At 43.2% G+C, this 23366-nt stretch overlaps 1 protein-coding gene across 1 annotated transcript in view; it reads right to left on the reverse strand.

Moving 5' to 3' along the window:
* The window catches only part of LOC116393540 (interphotoreceptor matrix proteoglycan 1-like), a 24756-nt gene extending 2819 nt beyond the window's left edge, over nucleotides 1-21937 (reverse strand). The window contains exons 1-14 of the mRNA XM_031865934.1: nucleotides 21843-21937; nucleotides 19703-20052; nucleotides 17380-17604; nucleotides 15686-15852; nucleotides 15215-15252; nucleotides 13538-13581; nucleotides 13169-13302; nucleotides 11040-11189; nucleotides 9639-9697; nucleotides 7964-7984; nucleotides 5052-5239; nucleotides 4776-4831; nucleotides 1993-4252; nucleotides 992-1614 (exon numbers count right to left, since the gene is read on the reverse strand). Coding sequence (XP_031721794.1) covers nucleotides 992-1614; nucleotides 1993-4252; nucleotides 4776-4831; nucleotides 5052-5239; nucleotides 7964-7984; nucleotides 9639-9697; nucleotides 11040-11189; nucleotides 13169-13302; nucleotides 13538-13581; nucleotides 15215-15252; nucleotides 15686-15852; nucleotides 17380-17604; nucleotides 19703-19766 — 4029 coding nt within the window. The 5' untranslated portion in view covers nucleotides 19767-20052; nucleotides 21843-21937. The remainder of the gene's footprint in view (nucleotides 1-991; nucleotides 1615-1992; nucleotides 4253-4775; nucleotides 4832-5051; nucleotides 5240-7963; nucleotides 7985-9638; nucleotides 9698-11039; nucleotides 11190-13168; nucleotides 13303-13537; nucleotides 13582-15214; nucleotides 15253-15685; nucleotides 15853-17379; nucleotides 17605-19702; nucleotides 20053-21842) is intronic.
* Between the last annotated feature and the right edge of the window lie 1429 nt (nucleotides 21938-23366).

Genomic DNA, 23366 nt, shown 5'->3' on the forward strand with positions numbered 1-23366 from the left:
CACACACACACACACACACACACACACACACACACACCCTCACACACACACACACACACACACACACTGCTGCTTGCCGTGGATTATTCCTGCACTGAACGACCCAATTAAATTATACTGAGCAGTTGGATTTAGCAATAATGACATTCTCATGCTTGTAGTTCAGAATCACCATTTTATCATCCAGTCATTACTGTGAAATGACCCGATTCAGAAGAAAACAACACTCTGTTCAGTTCAGTTGTTTTCTGGTAAATTTACCACTTTAATTTTGTATAATATCCCAATTATTATTATTTATTTATTTTACCTAAAATTAACATATAAGCCATGGTAATGTACTGAGGTTAGAGGATCTGATTTTCTTCACAGATGACTGAGAGAACGTCAGAGAAAGTGACCCAGCAGCTTTCAAGTAGATTCAGAGGGGTTTGAAAATTCAGTTCATAGAGCGTGTGTGTTAAAACACTGAGAAAGAAATATATAACAATAATTCAATTTCAAACATTTGAAGCTGCCATCACTTCAAGATCGACAGGTTTTAAAATACAGACTTCATACCAAACAATAACTTAATTAACGTCATCCATTAAACAACTAAACCATCTCAATGACAGCTAAATAACTCAATTCCCCCGAGGAAGGCCATGAGATGTGGTCGAAAGCTTTGAAAATAATAACTTAGAATAATAGTTGTTTGCCAAAAAGAACTCGTGGTCAAATCCATGTATGCCGTTAACCGTGTCCCTCCCAAAGGACGGCAGCACTGTGAAGAGTTTTAACACAAACATGTAAAATAAAGTCTCAAAGACCAACAAAAAACAAAGAAATTATGAAAATAATCTCTACCTTCAGAGCAGTCTGGCAGGCCAACAATGTCATAAACCCTTTAAAAACGTAAGTCCACTGTACACTGCTCCGGTTTAAAGTGCGAACTAATTTAAAAGTTTGATTATCTTCACTGACATGTACATTTAGTTTTCCTACTCACCACATCTAAGAAGGTGTTCTCCAGGGATCTGTACTCCGAGGACGTCTTGTTGAAGAGGTCCACGGAGAAGTCCATGTTGGTGACGCGCAGGCTGAAGAACACCACCAGCTCCCGGCCGTGGCTGGCCGTGGTCATGGTGGGCGTGGTCAGGTACCTCACCGGAGGCGGGGCCGTGACGCTGACGGCTGGTTGGAAGCCACTCCCCTCGTCCGGCAGCAGCTGGTTGGCGTCTGTTGCCGCCACGTTGGTTTGATCCAACTCCACCGTCAGGTCCCGAACCGCCTCGTCAACGGTGTCTTCGGTAGCTGCTGGCGAGGCGGTTTGGCTTTCGCCTCCTTTCGGCGCCGCCTCTTCCAAGTCTTCGTCGATGACCACGACCGCCGGCTCCAACTCCGACTCATCCTCCGAAGACTCCGCTACCTCAAAGAGTCCAGAGTCTATGGTCGGGCCGGGTGCAGACACTTCGGACGTTGCCGAAGGTGTAGGGAAGGAGTCTGAAGCCGGTGCTGCCGTTACAGTAACGTCTCTTTCTGAGGGTGGTTCGCTTTGTTGCGTCTCCTCCGGCAAGTCTTCTGAGCCTTCAGTGCCCTCTGATGTGTCGGGGTTGTCTGGATCGGTCACCTCTTTAAAACGTCGGGCAAAAAAAGGATAAATGATCTCATGAGCGCTTACAAAGGATTCCCACAATTGTACATAATACATTCAAACTGCTTCATGCTGCATTTCCAGGTTGAATTCCCACTTTTTGATTTAACAACAGATATTACTCTATAGTATTTAAAATGATCCATAAATCCTGTCTGATAATCAGAAAACATCGGTGCAGCATGTAACACAATATGTTTAGTACTGAAAGTAACGGCTTGTGAAAATCAGCTGGCGAGAAACCCTGAGAATAGAATATTTATATGTCACAGGATGTTTAATTATCTGCTTAAATGTGCTCAGCTCTATTCACATAACTCACTGTCTTTAATCACATAATATTTCATGTTCCTCACCTGCTACAATATCAGAGGTTGTTTCAAACTGTGGATCACTCTTTGATGTTTCTGTCAGTGTGATGCTGTCAACATCCTCCTCCATGGAAAAGTCAGGTTCACCTCCATCTTCTTCAGAGGGCTGGATGTCTATCGGTACGAAGTTATCTTCCTCATCTGGCAGATGATAGTCCGGTCTGACTGGTGGAAGGAACTCGTTATCTTCAATAATCTGAACAGTATCCTCTCCAAAGTGAAGATCCTCCATCCCGTCCAGTGGGGAAAGGATTTTAATTGATTCGGCTGGTGGCTCAGTAACGTCTTCTTCTTCTGGTTCCGGTTCATACATCTCAACTATCTCCTCCTCTGAGGCATCAACTCCTACTTCCTCTTCCGATTCCGGCTCTGAAACCTCGGGTAACTCATCTGTGGGTGGTATAACATAAATGGCACCATCATCCGGTTCTGATGCTTCCTTTGGACTCTCAACTACTTGTTCCTCCACAGAAACATCAGAAACATCTTCTCCAGCCTCGGGTGGAAGTTGCGTTTCCGAATTGTCCGTGGGCTCTTTCTCTGGTACTGGGATCACTTCTTCTTCAACCTCTACTACTTCCACTTCCTGTTCTGGTTCAGATAATGGTTCCAATTCGTCAACCGCACCTTCACCTGGCGCTGAAGCTTCGACAACTTCTTCATCTACTTCTGAAATCTCCACCACTTCCTCGTCTGATTCTGGTTCTGGAACCTCAATGACCTCTTCTTCTTCTTCCTCTACCAGTTCCACAACATCAACTGCCTCCACCTCATTTTCCAGTTCAGGAACTTCAGGTACTGTTTCCTCAGAAACTTCAGGTACTGTTCCCTCAGGAACTTCAGGTACTGTTTCCTCTGGAACTTCAGGTTCTATTTCCTCAGGAACTTCAGGTTCTATTTCCTCAGAAACTTCAGGTTCTATTTCTTCTGATCCTTCAGGTTCAACTACCTTCTCTCCTTGTTCTAAGACCTCATCTTCTCTCTCAGTTTCTGGACCCGGATGCAACACATCAAATATATCTTCTTCTGGTTCCTCACTGACCTCACCTCTTACTTCAACTATTTCCTTTTCCGGTTGCAAAACTTCCACTCCACCTTTCACTCTATCTTCATGCAAAATCTCAACCGCGCTATCGTCTGTTTCCGCCTCTGGTTTAGATTCTTCTGGTTCAGAAACCTCAACTGATTCCGAATCCTCGTCAAGCTCCTTCTCTTCAAGTTCTGAAGCTGCTACCTTGTCTTCATCTTCTACCAGAGACTCCTCAGCTACTTCTTCCTCTGGCTCTAAAACTTCAGCTACTTCTTCCTCTGGCTCTAAAACTTCAGCTACTTCTTCCTCTGGCTCTAAAACTTCAGCTACTTCATCCTCTGGCTCTAAAACTTCAGCTACTTCATCCTCTGGCTCTAAAACTTCAGCTACTTCTTCCTCTGGCTCTAAAACTTCAGCTACTTCATCCTCTGGCTCTAAAACTTCAGCTACTTCTTCCTCAGGTGTCGGCTGCAAAGGCTCAAGCTCTTCTTCATCGGGTTCCACCACCAACTCTCCTTCTGGTTCTAGCAATGCAACTTCACTTTCCAACTCGTGGCCATCCTCTGGAAGAACGTTAACATCTTCGTCTTCTTGAGGGTTCACTGTTGGCCGAGTGGGCGGCTGGCCCGTGATGCCTGAAAGCGTTGTGATTGGGAGTCCCACACCGGACGGTTCCTCTTCAGCAGGAGCCGTAGTCAATAACATCTGTGCAGTCGGGGTAAAAACGTCTAAACTGGGATTCTCACGGTCCTCCTCCACGGGAGATAGGTCTTCCTCTGATATCAGGTTGGGAGACAGACTGATATATGGAGCTTCTGTCTCCAGCTGGAGAATCACAGGAGGGGTCGGGCTGTAGTCCCTCACAAGTTCACCAGTTTCGTTGTGATGGATTGTTTCAATCTCATGCGTAATGATCGGCAATTCTTCTTCTTCCTCCTCCTCCTCCTCCTCTTCGTTTGATGGCTGGGGCTCACTCACATAAATTGCCTCCGACTCCTCGGTAATATCCCCCGAGGCAGAGGAGCGATCGCTGCTCTCCACTATCCCACCAGTCACCGCCGTCGTCTCTTCATCGGGGACGGCCGTGGGATCGAGCAGAGTCACGAGGGCATTTTCCTTCTCCAAGGGGGTGAGGGGAACCACCGGCCGAGGTTTATCCACTTCTGGCTCATCGGTGAAGACTTCAAACTCGTTGTGTGAATCGGGCTCACTGGACTGTGGAGAGATGAACAAATGGCGTGACTAATGCATGAAAAAGGATGCCTTTTGTCAGTGACGTTGCATTTCATGTTACACAAAGTATTCCAAAAACCTCACTTATATATTTAATTACAAAAGCTTGTGTTATTCAGGGTTGGTGTTAGTATCTTTAGTATGCGGGGACATTCATGTCCTCATGATTTAATCAGAGGACGAATGTTTTCACTAGAAATTCTCAGGAAGGTTTCCAGAAAGAATGTCATTTGGTAGAATTTACAGTAGAAATGGGGACAGTGTGTTTCAATCAGGTCGAATTAGAAACATTTAAATGTTATTATACTATTTATTTATATCATATTACAGGCTCCCTCCACATACTTAACATTTTGAATTCACTATATTTTCAACAATCACATCCAAGTCAACAAACTACAGTATATCTATATAATAGTATAGTATACTATAGTATAGTATAGTACAGTATATATATATATATATATATATATATAGTACCAATAGCATCGGTAAAACCTCTCACCTCATTCACTACTTCAACCGTTAAGGTTGCCGTCAGTGCTGGCAGGAGGATCGCTTCTGTCAAAAAAAGGAAAATGTAACACAAAGCATTTTTAATCTTGAGATGCATGAATTTAGATTAAATACAAATTTACTATTCACATTTGCCCACCAGCTTTCTGTGGACAGTTGAGGTCTATAACACCAAGGCATTTCAGATAGTTTTAATATGCTGCAAATCCATTCATTGTACTCTACATTCAGTAAAAGTGACATAAACATCTGTTCAGAAAAGGACCTGGTTTGAAGTTAAGCGAGTCCAGATCGATCGGCAGCGAAGCCTCCTCACGTAGAGCCTTGGTCACCATTTCTCTGAGGCCGGAGCTGACTGAAGACTCCGGGGCGCCGGTCGCTGCCGCCGCAGCCTCGATTTTAGGTGAATTAATCTCAAAGACCAGCGAGTAATGCACCGAGATTCCTCCGGGCCTTAACAAAAAAGAAGGGTATTATATTATGTCTGTGATGCAGAGCTCTGATTCTTTCACACTGAATACAGAACTACTGTTGTGATGGATTTTGTCCTGGAAAACGTTAATAATAACTTTGTATTAAAGGGTTTCTGACTCTCAGCGTGAGCCGCAGAGAGAGAGGACCTCCGCTTAACGCACAGCAGGTGACTGACACAGGTAATCAGATGGCGTGTGGCGCTGCAGTGAAAGAACGCCACACTCAGAATGTCAGGCATGAATATCTATCATTTGAGACTGCATGAAAAGCTTCATATATTCTGCACAGCTATCATCGTGGAGAGAGAATGATTAGAACGGGCCATGATGTGAGATTCCTTGCTTTTCTGTGAGAACTGATGACTGCCAAACAAAAGCACGTCTTCATCAGGTTAGCAGTGGTGGTTCCTCATCTAAACATAAACACACCTCCACTGCATCACTGTGTTGAAGACTCAGACAGCGTTTTGTCTGAAGTGGACCTGATTGTGTCTCGTATCTGTAAACACACACCGTGTGTCCCGAGTGTTACTGACTTCTGATCCAGGTGAGGACGTCTCCATGGAGCCTTTCCTGATGTTTTGGATGTTTGCTGTTGCCTTATACAAGTCATTTCAAAGAGCAACAGGTGGTATGTGTCTGAACCTACTTCCATGCTTCACTTGTTGCCATATCATGTCGTCACCCAACATCTATTCCAAGCAGCTCCTCTTTGTTCTCATTCTGCTGTGATGAAGGCGGCGGTGGAGCCATGTGGGTGCAGCCCACACGTTAACGGCTTTTTAACTTCTCAAAGCAGAGAAATGTGCCTTGAACTCTTCTTTCCGGGGAGTTCAACCTTCCCCTCGAATACAAGCAGAGCAGCTTTATTCTTTCCCTTTGTCTTTGTATGCGTTACACCTCCGGTTTCAGAGATCTCTCTCTTCATTCATCTGACGTAGAGCGATGCACTCTTTGGCTTGTTTATCCCGCCTCTTTGTCTGGATCCTTTTCCCACATGACGTCTCTAACCCAACAGCTCCACCAATCAATGCTTCTTATGTTAACGACGACTCAGAGAACTACTTGCAGCGTGGACAAACTCTGCTCTTCTAAGGAGCTCTGTGGCCTCTTTTATCTCACGGTAGTCATTTCTATGGCAGATGTTCTGTCTCGTTTGTTCTCAGTGTTTTTCATTAAACGAGCTCTGATAAGCGCCTTGCACACTTCCTGCTAAGCAGCAAACAGACAGACACAGTTACAGACGAGCTGCTGAGCACGGTGGAGCATTCAGCAGCTAAAGAGACGGATATTTCCCTCAGGAGGTGGTGGAGACCGAAAACAGAGCTAAGAGAGAGAATATTGGACTCATTGGCCTTAAAACCTAAACAATGACCTAAAAGATGTTAGAACTCATGTGAGGACTTTCTGTAGGTTTGTCACTACAAGCTTCTACATTATAATAAAGGCCTTTACACACCAGATGTGTGACCAATAAACCTTTTATTGAAATGCTCTGGGAGAATTTGTTCTCTGATAAGCAGTTACCCAGTGTGTATGTCTAGGGCTTTTATTGTCAAAGGTAAGGACGGAAGGAGTGGATCTGGTCTGCACTGACTTTGTCAAAGTTGAAGGGAATAATAAAGTTTGCGCTCTAGTGTCCACCAGGGGGCGACTCCTCTGGTTGTATAGAAGTCTATGAGAAGATGACTCTACTTCTCTCTTGATTTATTACCTCAGTAAACATTGTAAACATGAGTTTATGGTCTCAATCTCTAGTTTCAAGTCTTCTTCAATACAGCATGATGTTCATTTAGTACATTATGGTCCATTTAGAGTCACACAGACCATAAAGCAGGGGATGCTTTAGGGCGGGGCTGCACCGTGATTGACAGGTCTCTACCAGAGACGTATACGGCGTCTCTACGTCACTCCTCCTCAGTCCATGTATGGTCACTTCCTGTTCACTGGTTGCAAGAAAACAAGATGGCGACGGCCGTAATCAAAGATGGCGACTGCAAAATCGCACTACTCGAGGCTTCAAAACATCAGTCCACAAACCGATGAGGTGACGTCACGATGACGACGTCCACTTCTTACATTCAGTCTGTGATTCCATTCAGCACAGTTTGGCACTGCATTAAAGAGTAAACAAACACCAAATGTTTTCTGCGTTATAATTTGTTGTCAACAGAAACATATTCTTCATTTATTTTCTTCTTCTTCTTTATTACTGCAGTGGATAACAGCAGACAGTTTCCACTGAATGTGTGTCTTTGTTTTGTGAGTGCCGGAGTCTGGCAGACAAAAGCAGGAGGAGTAAGATTAGAGGACGAGCTCCCGCTGAGGTTTCGCCTCCGTGTTATTGGCCGTGACAGCGGCAGACGCCACAGGGGGAAGGCTAATTAACGGGGGGAGCAGCCTGACAATTACTGAATCCACAAGTCTTCCTGTCGCACTGCTCACCTGCCTCCTCCGATAACGAGAGGAGAGCCGGAGAGCTTTGAGAAAAAAAGACGCCTCGTGTTAACGGTTAACGAGGAGCAGATTCACGGGACAAACGTCGTCTCGTCTCGCAGGTCACTCTGACATTTCTACTTTGTGTTGAAGTGTCTGCACTGCTTTGGGCAGATTAATCCTCCTTTCTGTGTCTGACTTGGATTTAGAAATGAAAAAGCTGCACAAACACACGTGAGGTGGAGACGCAAGGGAATGTGTCACTTACCCGTCGGTGTCCTGCGTCTCGCTTGCATTGGGGAGAAGAAAAGAAGATATAAGAGCTGGAAATAAAACAACAGTTTACAGCAAGAACAACACCAGCAGAGTGAGGAAGAGCCAGAGATCATGGCGGTCAACTTGTCACTTCAGATTCTACACAAAACATTAGGTTTGACTTGAGCGTCTGAAAGCTTCTCTGACTATCGTCTCTGTAACATCAACCATCGGTGGCAACATAAGAAGTTACAACGACCTTAATTACAAAGTTTACTGTGCTGATCTCCGGCATCAGGACTGTGATGTTTGATCACAGATAAAACATGCAGTGTTTCATCTTTTAAGCCTCCAATGAACACTACGGCTTTTCTTTACCTTGTTAAGGTCTCAACGTGATGTGTTTTATTTGCTAAAACACACGTCTTGAGTGAAGTAGGTATTCAGGTATCAAGGCCTTGGCTGAGCATTTCCACTTTAGACCGGGAGTCAGACAGCCGGGTTTTCACATGTCACGTACCTGAGGAACCAAATCCTTTTGGGGCTTTGCATGTCGTTAACGTTACGGTGAAGCCATGTGTTGCTACCTGACTGGAGCTAAGTCGGCTACTAGTGAACGAACGCAGAGAAGTGTTTTAAAGTTGAAAAGGAGAAAGTGAGGCTGAATGTTTCTACCAAAGGATCCAAACATATTCTGAAGAGATGCGTACGTTTATCTGGAAAAATTCTACAAATGAAATGAAGCCAAGACTGTTTAGTTACATGATGATAAGTATTAAATACAGGACATTTATATGGCTTGGGGCCAACAGAACACTTTGGCTACAACTTATTATCACAGGTTATTTTATTACCATCCAAACTCCTGAAGAGATGAGCACAAACAAGCAATAAGTTAAATAAGTAATACTTATATTGTATTCATCATTAATGGTCTTCGTGTCCGTTTTGAAGGTTTTTAGTCAATTGAAGCCCTGAAACTATGATTGTTGAATCCTTCACTAGGAAAGATGCAGTGACTTTGAAGAACAGGCGATATTCCATGTTATGATAACTGGAAATAAATTCAAGTTTTATTTCTCAACATTGTGTTTTTCAGCACTTTTGTCCATATTGGTGCCAGTTTCAAGTTTCTCCACAACTGAAGTCAAAATGTTGTTTTCGTCTTCAATTAGAAAACAACGCCGTGATGTTCTGTCACTAAACAATTAAAAAACGTCTTGACATGTTTCATTACATCTTAGATTATTTAGTTTTTGTCTCACTATTACAGCATATAAACAGGACGTGTAGTCATCCACCATCTGTCTGTGTTAACATTGAAAGAAGAACTTCTGCTTCATCGCTGGTGGTTATGATGAACATGTTATGATGTTGTTAAGAACACAACCCTCTATATTTATATCTGCACATTGTCTTCGTCATCATTGGAGTTTAAATTGTTGTGAATATAAACGAAACATCGACTTCTCCTAAATGACTTTTCTTCATTCTGTCTTGTTAGTCGAGGCTGGACACATTCTGCCTGCAGCAGCATCAACCTGCCTCTCCTCTCGTCCAGAGGGCCGTCCTCTGAGATCTAATGGAATCACGAAGGCTCAGTGGAACGTCCCGCTGATCAGGCTTTAACCACACGTCCCTGCTCATCCTCTGCACACTCGGATGTTCATTTCATGCTCAGGACTCACCTGATTCTCAGCACGTGGATGGCTTTATATCCTGGAAGTTTGTCAAACGCATGCTGCATCTGTAGAGAGAAGAAGCACTTTATATCTTTAATGCCTCTCTCCTCTCCTCCGCAGAGGTTGATGTGATTAACTTCCAGCCGTCAAAACGGGAGCTGGTTAATAACCTGGAGGGACGCCAATGTGTCGGTATACAGAAAGGAGCGCATGAAAGAGAAAGCCTGGTTGACATCTATCTTTGGGGCGAGTTAAGCACCCGGACGCTCTTATGACATAATCGTCTTTACGGCCTCTCGTCAGGTGACTTCCTGCTGCGGATCGCGTGACACTCTGAAGGCTCCGATGCTTTGTGTTTAACGAGTCTTTGGATGAGGAAATAACATCGAAGGGACTTCGTTTATCGACTCCGCTCTTCTATTTGAGGGCCCTCGATTAAAAGTAAAACGCTGTCAGAAAGAGAGGATTGTGGGTAATCTTCTCCCTTTCTCTGGCCCTGACCTTTACGGCTCTTCTGGTGTGAGCTCCTCTGCTATCAGGGACGGGGACTCATGTGGACAGGGACTCATGTGGACTGGGACAGGTGAGGACCTGACAGACACAGTGATGGAGGCACATTGTCAACAAAATGTCATGAATGTATCTGAAAATTAAAATGTATTCCCATACTTCTTACATCTGTTGCTTCCCTTTCTAATCACTCACACATTTAACCAAATCAGAATATTAATATAGTTTGAAGAATACCTTTATTTATATTAAAATCAACATGTTTTAATATATAATTAATTATATATTTTTCATATTTTCACTTAAAAGTGCGATTCAATCCATAGAGATTTAAATAATGACTGAAAACAGCGGATCTGTCCTTTACAACGTCTTATTATCATCAGGGAGAACAAATGGGCAGCTGAAGTTTACTGCGTCCTTTTAGATTTGAATGCATCGTTGGTGACGTCATCGCTGTGCCACAGCTAGTTCAGCACAAAGGAAAAGAAGACAGACTTTCTGCAGCTGCCTCACCACCACCTGAGATGCATTTCGATGGTTTGCTGTCAGCGTCGCCTCCATTTTCACATCTCCAGCACACTCAAACTGTCAACTTCACTGCAGCAACCAGGTCGAGGTCAGCTGTGCAGCCGTGGTGACACTTCCAAAGGGAAGCTTCGAACTGACCCCAAACCCCTGCACTGCTTTGTGAAATCTATTTCCTGTTCCATCTTGATTCAAACAGGTAGATAGTTCAGTAAAGCCACTTACAAAAAAGACCCAATATTCAGCAGGATCGTCTCATTTTTCTAAAAACAAAACCAAATCTACAGAATAATTAAAAAGATAAAATAATCATGAATTAAAGTTTGAACAGAAAGCCTTGATAAAAGTAGATTAACTCTAAAGTCCCACCTGGTCCTGCAGGTGGTGAGCCAGGTCGATGTACTGGGGGGAGTCTGGATCGTCCAGCAGCTCTCTGTAACCCGGATCCACCAGGTCGATGCTGAACTCCACCAACTGCTCCACCGGACTCTCAGGGACCACGTTAGGAAGCTCCGAGTCCTTCAGGAGAACAAACACCAGTAAGTTTCACAGAAACACAGGAATGAGGCGACAGTTCTGATGCATGAACAACGTCTTCATCTAAGAACAAATCAACATGATTCTCAATTACGAGTCTTTGTGTTTATGTCACCTGGTGAATTTAAGTCCAATATTTGCTCTCTTTTAGCTCTGTTGGTCTCCACCAGTACAATTGTGGGCCAGACAGAAAACAATGAGCTGAAACTCCCAATTAAGCTTTGTCATGATTCTTTTGTTTTCAGTGTTTCTGAGGAAAGCAATGTCTGTCCAATGTCTGTCCTGTTTGACAAAATGACGGCGTCTTCACCAAACCCGCATACGGAAGATCTTCAGAGGAACTCAGACTGTTTGTACCTCTTCTGTACAAACTCAAAAGACCTCCTTCAGTGCCAGACAGGGGAAAGCAGTGATAAACTGTCTGCAGCTGGACGGTCACATGATCGATCTGTTAGGCAGAAGTCCAGTTACAGTTTGTACTTTAATAACTGGGACACTTTGTCTGTTTTGAAAGGTTGATGCAAAATTACTGTTACTTTCTGTTTAGTAACGTCCAGACTTCCAGGTTGCTTCTGGTTTTCCAAACAACTACTGTAGTAAAGAATTGAAAACTGTCTTTAGGTCAGCCCACTATCACAGTGAAAAGAGCACTATATTACCTCCAACAACCAGCTTCGGTTCATCTGTTAAACATGATTTTCGTGTGACTTGGTGGCAGTGTGAAGCATGGGTCAAAGAAGAAGCCATTCACTTCTCTCTCTAAAAACATATTGGCCTCGGCAGATGTGTCCAGCTGCCCTTCTAGTTAGGCTGCGTTGTTCGTCCAGTTTGGTTTTAATAGTTTATTAGAAAATGTCTCGCCATGACCCAAGAAACAAAGGATTCGTTTTTGTTGTGGAGTCTTTCAAAAGGATTTCTTGTCATTTCATGATTTCTCAAAGCACTGCACTTATATATCTGGTTGGTTGGTTGGTGGAGAAAGTAAACAGACCTGAAGCCTGATGTCTGTTTAATCTGTATAATCGTTTCTGCTCTACGTTGTGACCTGTTGCTCTGATTCATTACTGTGAAGCAGTGCTGCAGTTAACGACCATTTATATTATCTGTTCATCCGCAGATCTTCTTCTCCATCAATCATTTGGTTCATAAAATAATAAAAAAAGTGAAAACTGGCGTTCACTCGTCCACAGCAACAGTCTCACTGAAAGACTCACAGTCCAAAACCTTAAGATATTCAAATTATTGTCGTATTTATACAATCAATAGAGATTCACTGAGAAATGTGAGCCGATAAAAAAACCATCTTGTATCACAAGTAGATGACAGAACTCTAAAACTGATTCTACTGTCCAGATCAAGCAGACATGGGCCTGCAGGTATCCGAGGATGATTGGAATGATATTTGGGGGGGGCAGACCACTGCTCTCTCATCCAGTCAGGAGATTGCCTTGAAATAAGGAAGGCCTTTAGAGTAGGAGGTGATTACTCTTTTGTCACATTATACCTGGGGTAAATCCCAGACGCCCTCATGGCCCGCAATGAATAACCTGTGAAGCACTTTTAGTTGAGAGCCAGAAAGCATCACACGGAGGTGGAAAAAAAAAGGCATCAGAAGGACGACTGGATCGCAATCTTCAACAAAATACACGATATGAAAAGTAAATGACGTTTTCCTCAAGACTACGATTTTAATCAATATATAAAATACTGGAAAACATGGATTACACACTGTGAGGGATGTAACCGACTGTCTGAGCTGAAAAACCTGACCATAAACTCATGTTTACAATGTTTACTGAGGTAATAAATCAAGATAGAAGTAGAGTCATTTTCTCATAGACTTCTATACAACCAGAGGAGTCGCCCCCTGGTGGACACTAGAGAGAATGCATTGGTTTCACCCGGCAGAACCGGAGGTTGCCGCCTGCACCCAACGTGTAAATGTAAGTGCTTGCTGGTACCTCCTCTTCCTCCTCGACTGGCTGGGTCTGCACGAGGCCGGGGCTTGGAGAGGCACTCTCGGGGCTGAGGACGGCGGCGGCGCTGGTGAGAACCGGCGGGGTCGCTGACGGGGCGACGGTCTGAACATCTGCACCTAAAGTTACACCAGAGGGACTGTTTAATCACAGAGTATCAGCAACATCAGAGTGTACTGACTTACAGTCTCTCAGTGAGAAACATAACTGTAACTGTTAGACATTTCACAGTTCATGGTCCAGAGAGGTCATTACAGCACATATGTGTTCAACAGACAATGAGAATTCAACAGCAACATTTATAATGACATGATGAATCTATTATGTTGCATCAGATACATAAAGAGTTTCTACCTGCTTTCTCATCGGGGAGCATCGGAGCACGAGTCGCCTCTTCTCTGCAGCACAAAAGTATTATGATATTCATCATTTCAGCCTTCATGAAACAATAACAATAAAATACATGTAAAAAATACAAGGATCTGTGGTTGTTTGATTTGTACAATGTTATCACATTAAATGTCTTAAAATATATGAATATAGTTCATCAAATTTTTGTTTTTTAAACGGTATATCTTCAGGGTTTTTTCTAAAATTGTCTTGCTTGATTGGTTGACCACGATCTCAAAGTGATAATATATGCAACAATACCTTCAGTGACAGTGTACACCTTTGCCTTTCTCATATCAACCTGGTAAGAGTCAAGACAGTGGAAACGTCCCCCATGTGTCCACGTGAGACGTCTCTCGGTATCTATGCACCTAAAGAAGTAAACCTGAAGTCTCTCTGCACATCTCAACACCTTCATCTTCACTCTGTTTCTACAACGTGCTTGTGTGTATGTGTGCATGTTATGTTTTTATATGTATATATGTATGCATGGAAGTCTCTGTTTATTTGCACCATTTTTTTCATTTTTATTGCGTATTTAATGCAAAGCACTCAGAAGTGCTTCTGCTTGATTTGGTTTCTATACAGATGCGTTTGAATTTGAATATTATTGTCATCAAGCTGCTGCCGGTACGAGCGATATCAATCAGGTCTTATCTCCGGCAGGAGATAATGAGACGGGTTGCGTGTGCGTGAGTGAGCGGGTGCATCTCGGTGTCTGTCCACTACTAATCTGTCAATCATCATATTTTAGGTGTCCAGTTACATGCTCAGGGACCTCTCGTGGTCAAGGTGACTTGTCTGTTTTATACTCCTCACTCACTCGTCTTAGTAAGTGGTTATGGGCATGATAAGGAATAAATCAGTCTGACACGTTCTTAAGCCCAAACCCACTTCTCCTCTCTCTTCCACTTCTCCTCCCTCCTTTCTTAACCCTTTAACATCCAGCTGCCTACACAGAGCGTGCTGGTGGCGACATCTGCTACCAGATCATCAACATTACTGTAGATACTAAATATGTGGAAACAAGATGATAGACAGCAATTCAATAACACGCTAAACATAATTGTGCTCATGCACATTACGTTTAAACCTGTGTTTATATCGCTCTGCAGCCAGAGAGACGTTTGGGGGAACGTGGGAGAAACGTTTGCTGTGGGAGGAAGCAGGAGAACCCAGAGAGAACCCACGCAGACACGTGGAGAACGTGCAAACTCCACACAGACGGGCTGTCCAGCCTGGGAATCGAACCGGGGTCCCTCCTGCTGTGACGTGACAGTGTTAGCCACCACACCTGCAATTGTAAAACCCTTGCAGTCTAGATAGAGGGGTGGAGGATCTGCACTCTACTCAGTGCACCTTTTCAGCTACACCTGAGTCCGTTTGGATCAGGACCGACTACACATGGGTCCATTTCACATTATTACTCTCTTCTTAATAATGGTCAGTCACATCTAAAGCACTTTGTATGAAAGGTGTTATTGAAATAAAGACTGAGCCACCCTCGTGTAATCTGGGTTAAGCTTTCAGTTTCTTCTTCTCTGTTTCCCTTCATTTCCTGTCACCTCTGTAATAAAGGAATTACAACATGTTTGATTAACTCCAGTTTGAGTCTGTCTGCATGTAGAGAGAGAAGCTTACCGTGATGGAGGCCTCCTGTCTCTCATCCGGTTCATCCTCTGGAAACACAAACACACGGTTGAACTCTCAGTAATTGTCCACATGATTATGATTATGGTGTCTGTGATAATGATGATGTCAGTGGACGGTCGTTGTCTGTGCTGCTTTTAGATTGATGACAGATTGGACGCCTGATTAATGGATTCGTTCAGTTGGTTGTTTTTGGTCTTTAAACTCTGGACTTTGCGTAAACACAATTATGTGCTAATTATGTGCTAGTTGTTTGTTGCGGTTTGATAATACGTTTAGCTGCAGTCGCCTCTCGAGCCTTGAGGGAGTTTTACGGCCTTCAGGCCGTAAAACTCATTAAATCTCCACAGTGTAAGTGTGATGAAACGTCTCAAAGAGCTTCCTGTTGGTATTTGCTGAGGTGGCAGGCGGCCGGCTCTCTGAGCCCGTCCTGGTGTTTCTTTGTGTTTCGGGGGTTCTCACCCTGTGAATCATGCTCATGTGCTCCTCGGAGGCGCTGAAGTTTTTGGCGAGGTCGGAGATGCAGAGCGCCTCGTGTTGACACGCGTGAACCCACTTCTGGTACTCCGTCGTCCCGGGGATCCTGTCGAAGAAGATCCTGAACGCCTCCCACACGGCCTCCTGACAAACTGACCGTGCACGTGCACACGCACACGCACACACACACACACACACACACGTTTGTTTGCTCGCAGGACGTCTGTGTCTACAAATTGTCGACAGATTTTTGTTTGATCGTTTGGCAACAAACAAGTGAAACAAGTAAAAAGTTGATCAAAAGGTATTTTGTGCACAGAACAAAATGCAGGTGGGTAATTGTAGAAGCATGTGGTGAGAGACGTGTTTCATAAAACAACAACAGCGTCATAACTTCAGAGAAAAAGTGAAGAAGAATTTGAAAAACTTTAAGGTAGAATATGGAACTTTCCACATTATTGTTATTATTATTATTAAAATGGTCTAAAAGGACTTGACCATTGTTATATTTGTTGTTGAGTTCTTTACTGACACTTTAAGTCACAGTTATGGTGATACATTTAATTATGAAGGCATATCTGATCATAACTTTTGTAGAATTTAGGAGAAATCGAGAGACGCAAATAGACAAAGTACTAAAATATGTTTTCTTTCCTCTAATCTGAAAGAAGACGTGTTGTGGAAGAGAGTCTCGTCTTAAACAAAAGGGAGCGACACAAGAAGACAAGATAATAGATGAGAAGAATCACAGCTTGCACGTATTGAATAGAAGCTAATGAGCAGAACAGAATGAAGCCGTCAGAGGTTCTACGATCAGCAGACGAGAAGTCTCTCTGACATTTACAGCAGAACAACTTTAATCCAGTGAGTAACATTAACATTCATTCATTCACACTGTGTGAGCTCACAGAACAATAATTAAAACTGTCATTGTGCCGTTATCACAATAACGGCACAATGAGTACATTTATTACTTCTGTCCTTCTGTCTCTCCTCTGATGTCACTTCTTTGACAAACAGAATTTTAAAATGGACACATTTTATTCTTACTTCTATTCTTCATTCTATTCTTCATTATATTCCATTTTCTACATAGAATGTGGGTTGGATCTATAATTGTGGGTCGGATCTATAATTTTAACTTCTTGTCAAAAATATCTGGGAAAAAAAGTCTGAAATGAGTTTTTGTTTTCGTGTCACATCTGGTCAGAAACAGTCGGAGCTCAAACAGCAATTGTGATATTTTGTTTGTCAAAAATTGACAAAAATTAGCTCTCTAAGCTAACTGGCTTATTTACATTGAGGAGGAAACTGAAATGCTGATTAATGTGCACTGTCCCTAATTAATGAATACATACATTATATTAACTCTCTGACTGGATTTGAACCGGAGTTCACGGTCAGCATCTCCGTCTCCGTCTCATAGCCTCATGAAACAGACTCCAGTATAATCTCTACAAGACTTCTCATTGGCTGCTTGATGTCGGAGATGTCCTTGAATGCACCGCCACTAAAAGTTTTTGTCCAAGATTGTCCAACACCAACAAAACCTCCTGCTGGATTTAAATCTGCCAGAAGAATAGAAATCCTCAAGACATCTACATCTAATGTGTGCTTTGGTAAACTGTAGTTTAGCAGCCTGTTTATGACTCATCTCTCTGACTGTGTGGGGTCGGTACCTCTGAGCTGGTAATACCCCTGGTGGCTGGCGAGCACTTCATTCAGGGTCTCTTGGGGGCAGATTTTCACTCCGGCGTGTAAGAACACCGACCTCTTGGGCCGCCGTTGGTCCACTTGGAACCCCGAACCTTCCGTTTGCGTGGACGTCTTCAGCAGCTCCACCAGACGCACGGTGGAGCCGCCGGCCACCGGTTTCGGCTCCACGTCCCGCCCGACGCCGACCTCTGGACAGGGAAACAAGGCAGGGAAATAAAAAAGATTTGAGGGTCGGACCAGATCCTGGACTGATCCAAATCCTTCCGTTCAGAGCAACAGATGGGTTGTGTTTACTACAAAAAAGGACAATAATGTCAGAAGATTTAAGCATTTGGAAACATGCAGTTGCAAATTGGATTTAGAGTTGTTTTCTGTTCCCGGCAACAGAGATGACTTCATCTACTGTAAACCCCACCCGTCTGGTACTACAAGCAGCTTAAATCAAACACAGTATTTGGGGACTATGTGTTGAAGGCGTGCTGCTAAAAGCACATTACATTTTTAATACACAAAGACAGACCAGCTGCCGCAGCCCTGTGTGATGTGTTGTTCCCGCTACGTCACATTTAATCAACAGTTATTTCAAACATCATGTTTAATCAGACCTAATTGGTTTTACTCGCAGCCAATCACCGCAAGTGTTCTTTGATTTAACGCTGACTCGTGATTGGCCCACTACAGCAGCATCTACCGCCCATACAGCCAAGACCACCTGGAGCAGGGCCGGCGGCTAGCGGCCAGCTAACGGCGCTAACAGCGCAAACAACGGCAGCAGTGCTGGGCATATATTGGTGCTGGTGTCGCGTGTTTTTTTTTTAAAGGATACCAAGCCCAACTCTTAAATGACTTCTACGCGCCAAAGTAACCGTTCTCGAACGAGGCTCAGTGTTTGTGTTTATCTGCGGCCAATGAGGTTGTGTTTTCACTTTGTTTGTTTGTTTGTCTGCAAGATTACGGAGAAAACTTCCGGCCTGATTTTCATGAAACTGGGTGGACGTGTGTAGCGTGGGCCAAAGAAGAACCCGCAAGCATTAATATTCACTTGTGGAACGTTAGCTTAGTGCAGCTCTGCACCCTCTTGAGTGCCTTTCTGGTTTTCTCGACTCATAACCAGCAGCAGTTATGAGCGTTTTCTCTCCCTTTATCTGTACTTTTTGTTTGTTAATAGAAACCTATTTTCAGCATTTTCCAACCTTGTGTGCTGTAGACCTTTGATGCACCGACACATGAAATAAGAAAGAAAAAATACTTAAGAAATACACTTTTTTACCTTTTACAACACATGAAACACATGCTTCCAGATGAAGGCCATGATAATGAAACTCTTTCTCTATATGAATCTGTCATAATAGCAGCATCTGTGTTTAGTGCTCAGAGTGGAGTTTGTCGTTATATATCTCTGCCTGCCAGGCAGGGTTCGGGGTTCGCTTCCCTCCTCGTGCCCACTCGTCCTAAAAATAAATCACTCGCTGCACCTGAAGGGTGCTCGGAACAAAAAGCATCCACCAAACAACAGTGCACCGCACTATAAATGATGTTGATCGGCACAATCTAGCGGATGTATTTAGGGTGCATTAGTGGGTGTCGTAATTCAACCGGCGTGCTTATCGCCGCTTAATAAGAAATGTTTCGTGAAGTGAAGGACAAACGTCACAGGCAGGATGTTTCTGTTTATTTATAATATTCAGATTTTATAAAACAGGAAACTAACAACCCGTCTGTCTCTCTCTCTCGACATGTTTATAGCCGTTTTCCACAAAATACAGACATAAGTCTGGCACCTTTACTGTAATTCAAATTGTCAAGCTGTCACCAAGCTGGCAATAACTCTCGTAAAGCGCGGCTATCATCCGCTCTCCATTTTCATTTGCATTGTGGGAATATTGTGTTTGCACGTATTCGTGATCCGGCACACAGATTTCACTCTGGCTGCGTGTTCGGGACTAAAGACGAAAGGGATTTACTCAACTTCTCTCTGTTTTCTCCTGCATTCAAAACAGACTCTTTTTTGTGGCCTTCGGGTGAAGAGTCCAACACCTCGGTGATGTCACAGCCAAGTACTTACGCAACCCTAATAGGCTTTGCTTTGCATTGTAACCAAGTTTAGTAAGACTACAGATAGCCTTTAAATCCTTGTATCTGCTCTTATCTATTGAGGATGTTATTCTTTTCTTCTTTTTTGTTGCAGAGAATAGAAGGTGGGAAAACTTATTTTAAGTTGTAAAAAGGACTTAAAGTGTCAGGGCTCAAAGGGATCGTGGCTCTTAAGAACAAAACGAGGCTTACCTTTAATTCCAGCAGCTTGTGGAGCGAGGACGAAGAGCAGCATGAGTCCCAATTCCCACAGCATCGTGGAAGAAGAGTTCCCAAAAAGTGTGAGCGTCAAAAAGTTAACTCCAGCAGGGTTGGGGGGTGGCTGGCTGGCTGGTTGGCGTCCTCTAGCTCAGGTGGAGCTCAGGTGGAGCTCAGGTGGAGCTCAGGTGGCGCTCAGGTGGAGCTCATGGGTCCAGTCCGGTTGCAGCAGGATGAGTTCACGTTGGCGGATCATTGAGGGGCCTCCGAGCTCCGGCTGAAACAACCTGGTGTAACGAAGGCGCTCCTCCTCTGCAGAGGGTGAAGCCAGGGACAGTGAGGAGCTGTAAGTGTGGCAAGAGTGACGAGGGTGAAAAAGAAGGCAGCGTTTCGGGAATAATCTGTTTATCTGCTGCTCAGACATAATCCGTCTTTACCCCCCAGCGGCCCTCGCAGCACTGGCGTCATCCTGTTAGTGGCTTTCTAGTGTGTGTGTGTGTGTGTGTGTGTGTGTGGGTTCATCTGTCAACCACGTCGACCAGTTTATTCAGCACCCCCCCTCCCACCACCACCCCTCCAGGCCTTCCCTGACACCTGACACAGGTGTTCTCCGCTGGGTTTATTCTGAGCAGGCGGAGGGATGTGACCCAGCGCTCCATTTACAACAATAAAACTCCTGTAGGGATGTGACCCAGCGCTCCATTTACAACAATAAAACTCCTGTAGGGATGTGACCCAGCGCTCCATTTACAACAATAAAACTCCTGTAGGGATGTGACCCAGCGCTCCATTTACAACAATAAAACTCCTGTAAACTGGACTCATCCAGTAAAGGAACATCTCTCATCTCTCCTGGTCAGACTGGTTCTGATACGCATCACGTGTGTTCACAGTAAAGGTTTAAATCTTGAGTTTTATTTATTTGTATTCTTGTAAAATTGTTGTATCTTTAAGTTTCACGTCGCTGTATTTTCTTTTCTTTTTTTCTTGAACAGAGATGACGTTCGTGGTCCTGGTGTGTTTCGCTGCAGAGGCCGTCTCCACGCGCGCTGTGACGTTGCCGTCTGGCTCTGAGGAATACATGAACACTTAGATCCTCTGTTGACCGTACTTTCATGCTTTTGTTACAAATCCCATAAGTCCTGAAGCTTATGCCATCGCAGGCTTCAGGTCCCAGAGGAAGCCTCCGACAAAAGACGTTTGTTACACAAGTAAAGACAAATATGGCTCTTATGTTATGAGTATGAAAAAAAGTATTGTTTTTGTCTCAAGACTCTTCGGAAAGAAGAAGTAAACACAAACATTTATTTAAACGTGCGTGTACATTGTTGGAATGTCTTCATGTATTGTTGTTCATATATTTTGATGATATTGTATTTCATGTTTAATTTCTTTCTGTCAGTATCTTATGTTTCATATGTTAACATTATATTTAACTGTCCAAATAAAAGTACTTAAAACACTTAAACTACATAAATGTCTGAGTTTTCTTTTGTTTCATTTCATATTCTAAGAGAAGATAAACTTTATATTAACTTGTTGCAGCAGCACAAAGACAGTTACATACAGGCCTGTGTACAGAAAGTCAAATCAATACATTCTAGTTGTGTTCAAACTTTTATTTCTTTTCACCAAAATATTTCCTTTTTTCTGCAGCAATTGACAAATTTCCAATTATTTTCATTATTTCTTATGATGTTAATATTTTCTTTAAATAATTGATCCGTTGTTTAGTCCGTAAAATGTCAGGAAATAGTAAAAAACTAAATCCCAATTTCACAAAGCCAAAGCCTTATTAATATTAATATTAACATTAATATCGCAGAAGAAGAAAACACTAACGTTCATGTTGGAGGAGCTAAGCGGAGCGTGTTTATCATCGAGCGACTCAAACAAACAATCGATTAATAAAATAGCTCATTTTTCTGTCGATTGATTGACTAATCGTTCAGTCTTGAATTGCAGTAAATTAAATGCAGTTTTCTGATTGATCTAAATCTCTGAATGAACATTTCAACATGTTACTGCTCGTGGTTTGCGTGTGTGTTTGGAACCCTGAGACTGTAAAGTGAAGATGAACACCAACAAGCCACTGTTTTGATGTGAAGAAGTGGGGGAAAGTTGAAGGCATTACCTCATGTTAGGTCAGCTGAAGCTCAGACATCAGTGAGTTTGGCCAAAGCAAAAGGAGATTAGAAATTGCTTTTAATCTCTAATCCGGCGGCTGGTCCACCGTCCAACTCTGCTCTGTTTATGTTTCCCCTTCTGTGTCCAACAGCAGCAGCCATGGTGGAGAAAGAGAAAGAGTCGTGGTGGTTGTAACAGAAATACTACTAGAGTTTTGCGGTATTTAATGGTACATTAAGTTCTTTGTTCTCAGTGATAATACAATCTCTCTCCTCTCTGTGTGTTATCTATTAAAGCAGGGACACACTTCACTCGTGCAACAACACCGGCTAGAGACAACTTCCTGTTTCTGATCAAAGTCCTCTACATTATTTGTATTTACAGAACAATCCAGTTATGATGAAATGTTGCGCAATGTCACCAAGCCTCTCTTCAGACCACATTAGTTTTTAAAGCAAATCAAGATGGATGCTTTTTTTAATTCTTAAATCTTTTAGCTTTGGACTGATTAAACGTCACATGGACACATTTAAAAAAATGTGTTTGGAATCTTAAAATATTTTGTGTGTAGAGTACAATATTTATAATGGAAGATCCAACGTTGGTGGTAATATGCCAACATGCCGTTCTACAGGTGAACACGTACAGGCATTGATGTTGTTTCTCTCGTAGTCTGAGTTATGTAAACTGTAATGAGGAGTCTTCTAACCTGGCCTGCTCCTTGTGAGTCCATCCCAACATGAGAGACAGTTTGATGCTACTGGGTGGGTGAACTTGGTAATGAATACCTGATGTTATGAAGCTGCAGAGAGCTGCCTCGTCTGCTGCAGTCAAGATGTAATTGGGAACGATTGCTCCGTCATCAGCACATAATCTGTGAATGATACGCAGCATATTTACAGTTTAAGGTTGTTATCTCCACAATGAATTGCCCCTCAGGTCTCGTCTGCACACTTGGAGAACAGACCGCATTAACCCGACAGATCAAGAAGAAAATTAATTCTGCACGGAGAGTAAACACAGAGCCAGAGGCCCGTTTACACGGAGCCTGAAACCAGCCGCGCTCTCCCAGCTGTCACTGGGAACCGAGGCGGGAAGATGTATTTGTATTGATTATAACATCTAGTCATTATTATGTTTAATGAAGTATAATAATGTGCGTAGAGCTCGTGTTAGGAAGTTAAACAGCTCATAATTCATCTCTAACATCTATTTATATTAACGTGAAAACATCTCCTTCAAACTACTGGATTTATTCAAGTTTATCATGAAAATTACATTTTACAGATGACATGTGAACACATCATGATAAGGTTATAATGTACCTTCAGCCAGTACTCATGTTCACTGAGCAGAGCCTGAAGGCATCATGATGTACCTGAAGTGAACCTCCTGTTGGTTAGCCGTTAGCGGTGCTGCTAACGTTACTAGCTCTCCTCCTGTTGGTTAGCCGTTAGCGGTGCTGCTAACGTTACTAGCTCTCCTCCTGTTGGTTAGCCGTTAGCGGTGCTGCTAACATTACTAGCTCTCC

Source organism: Anarrhichthys ocellatus, unplaced genomic scaffold, assembly GCF_004355925.1.
Source record: "Anarrhichthys ocellatus isolate YVR2014 unplaced genomic scaffold, GSC_Weel_1.0 scaffold34, whole genome shotgun sequence".
Classification (NCBI taxonomy): domain Eukaryota; kingdom Metazoa; phylum Chordata; class Actinopteri; order Perciformes; family Anarhichadidae; genus Anarrhichthys; species Anarrhichthys ocellatus.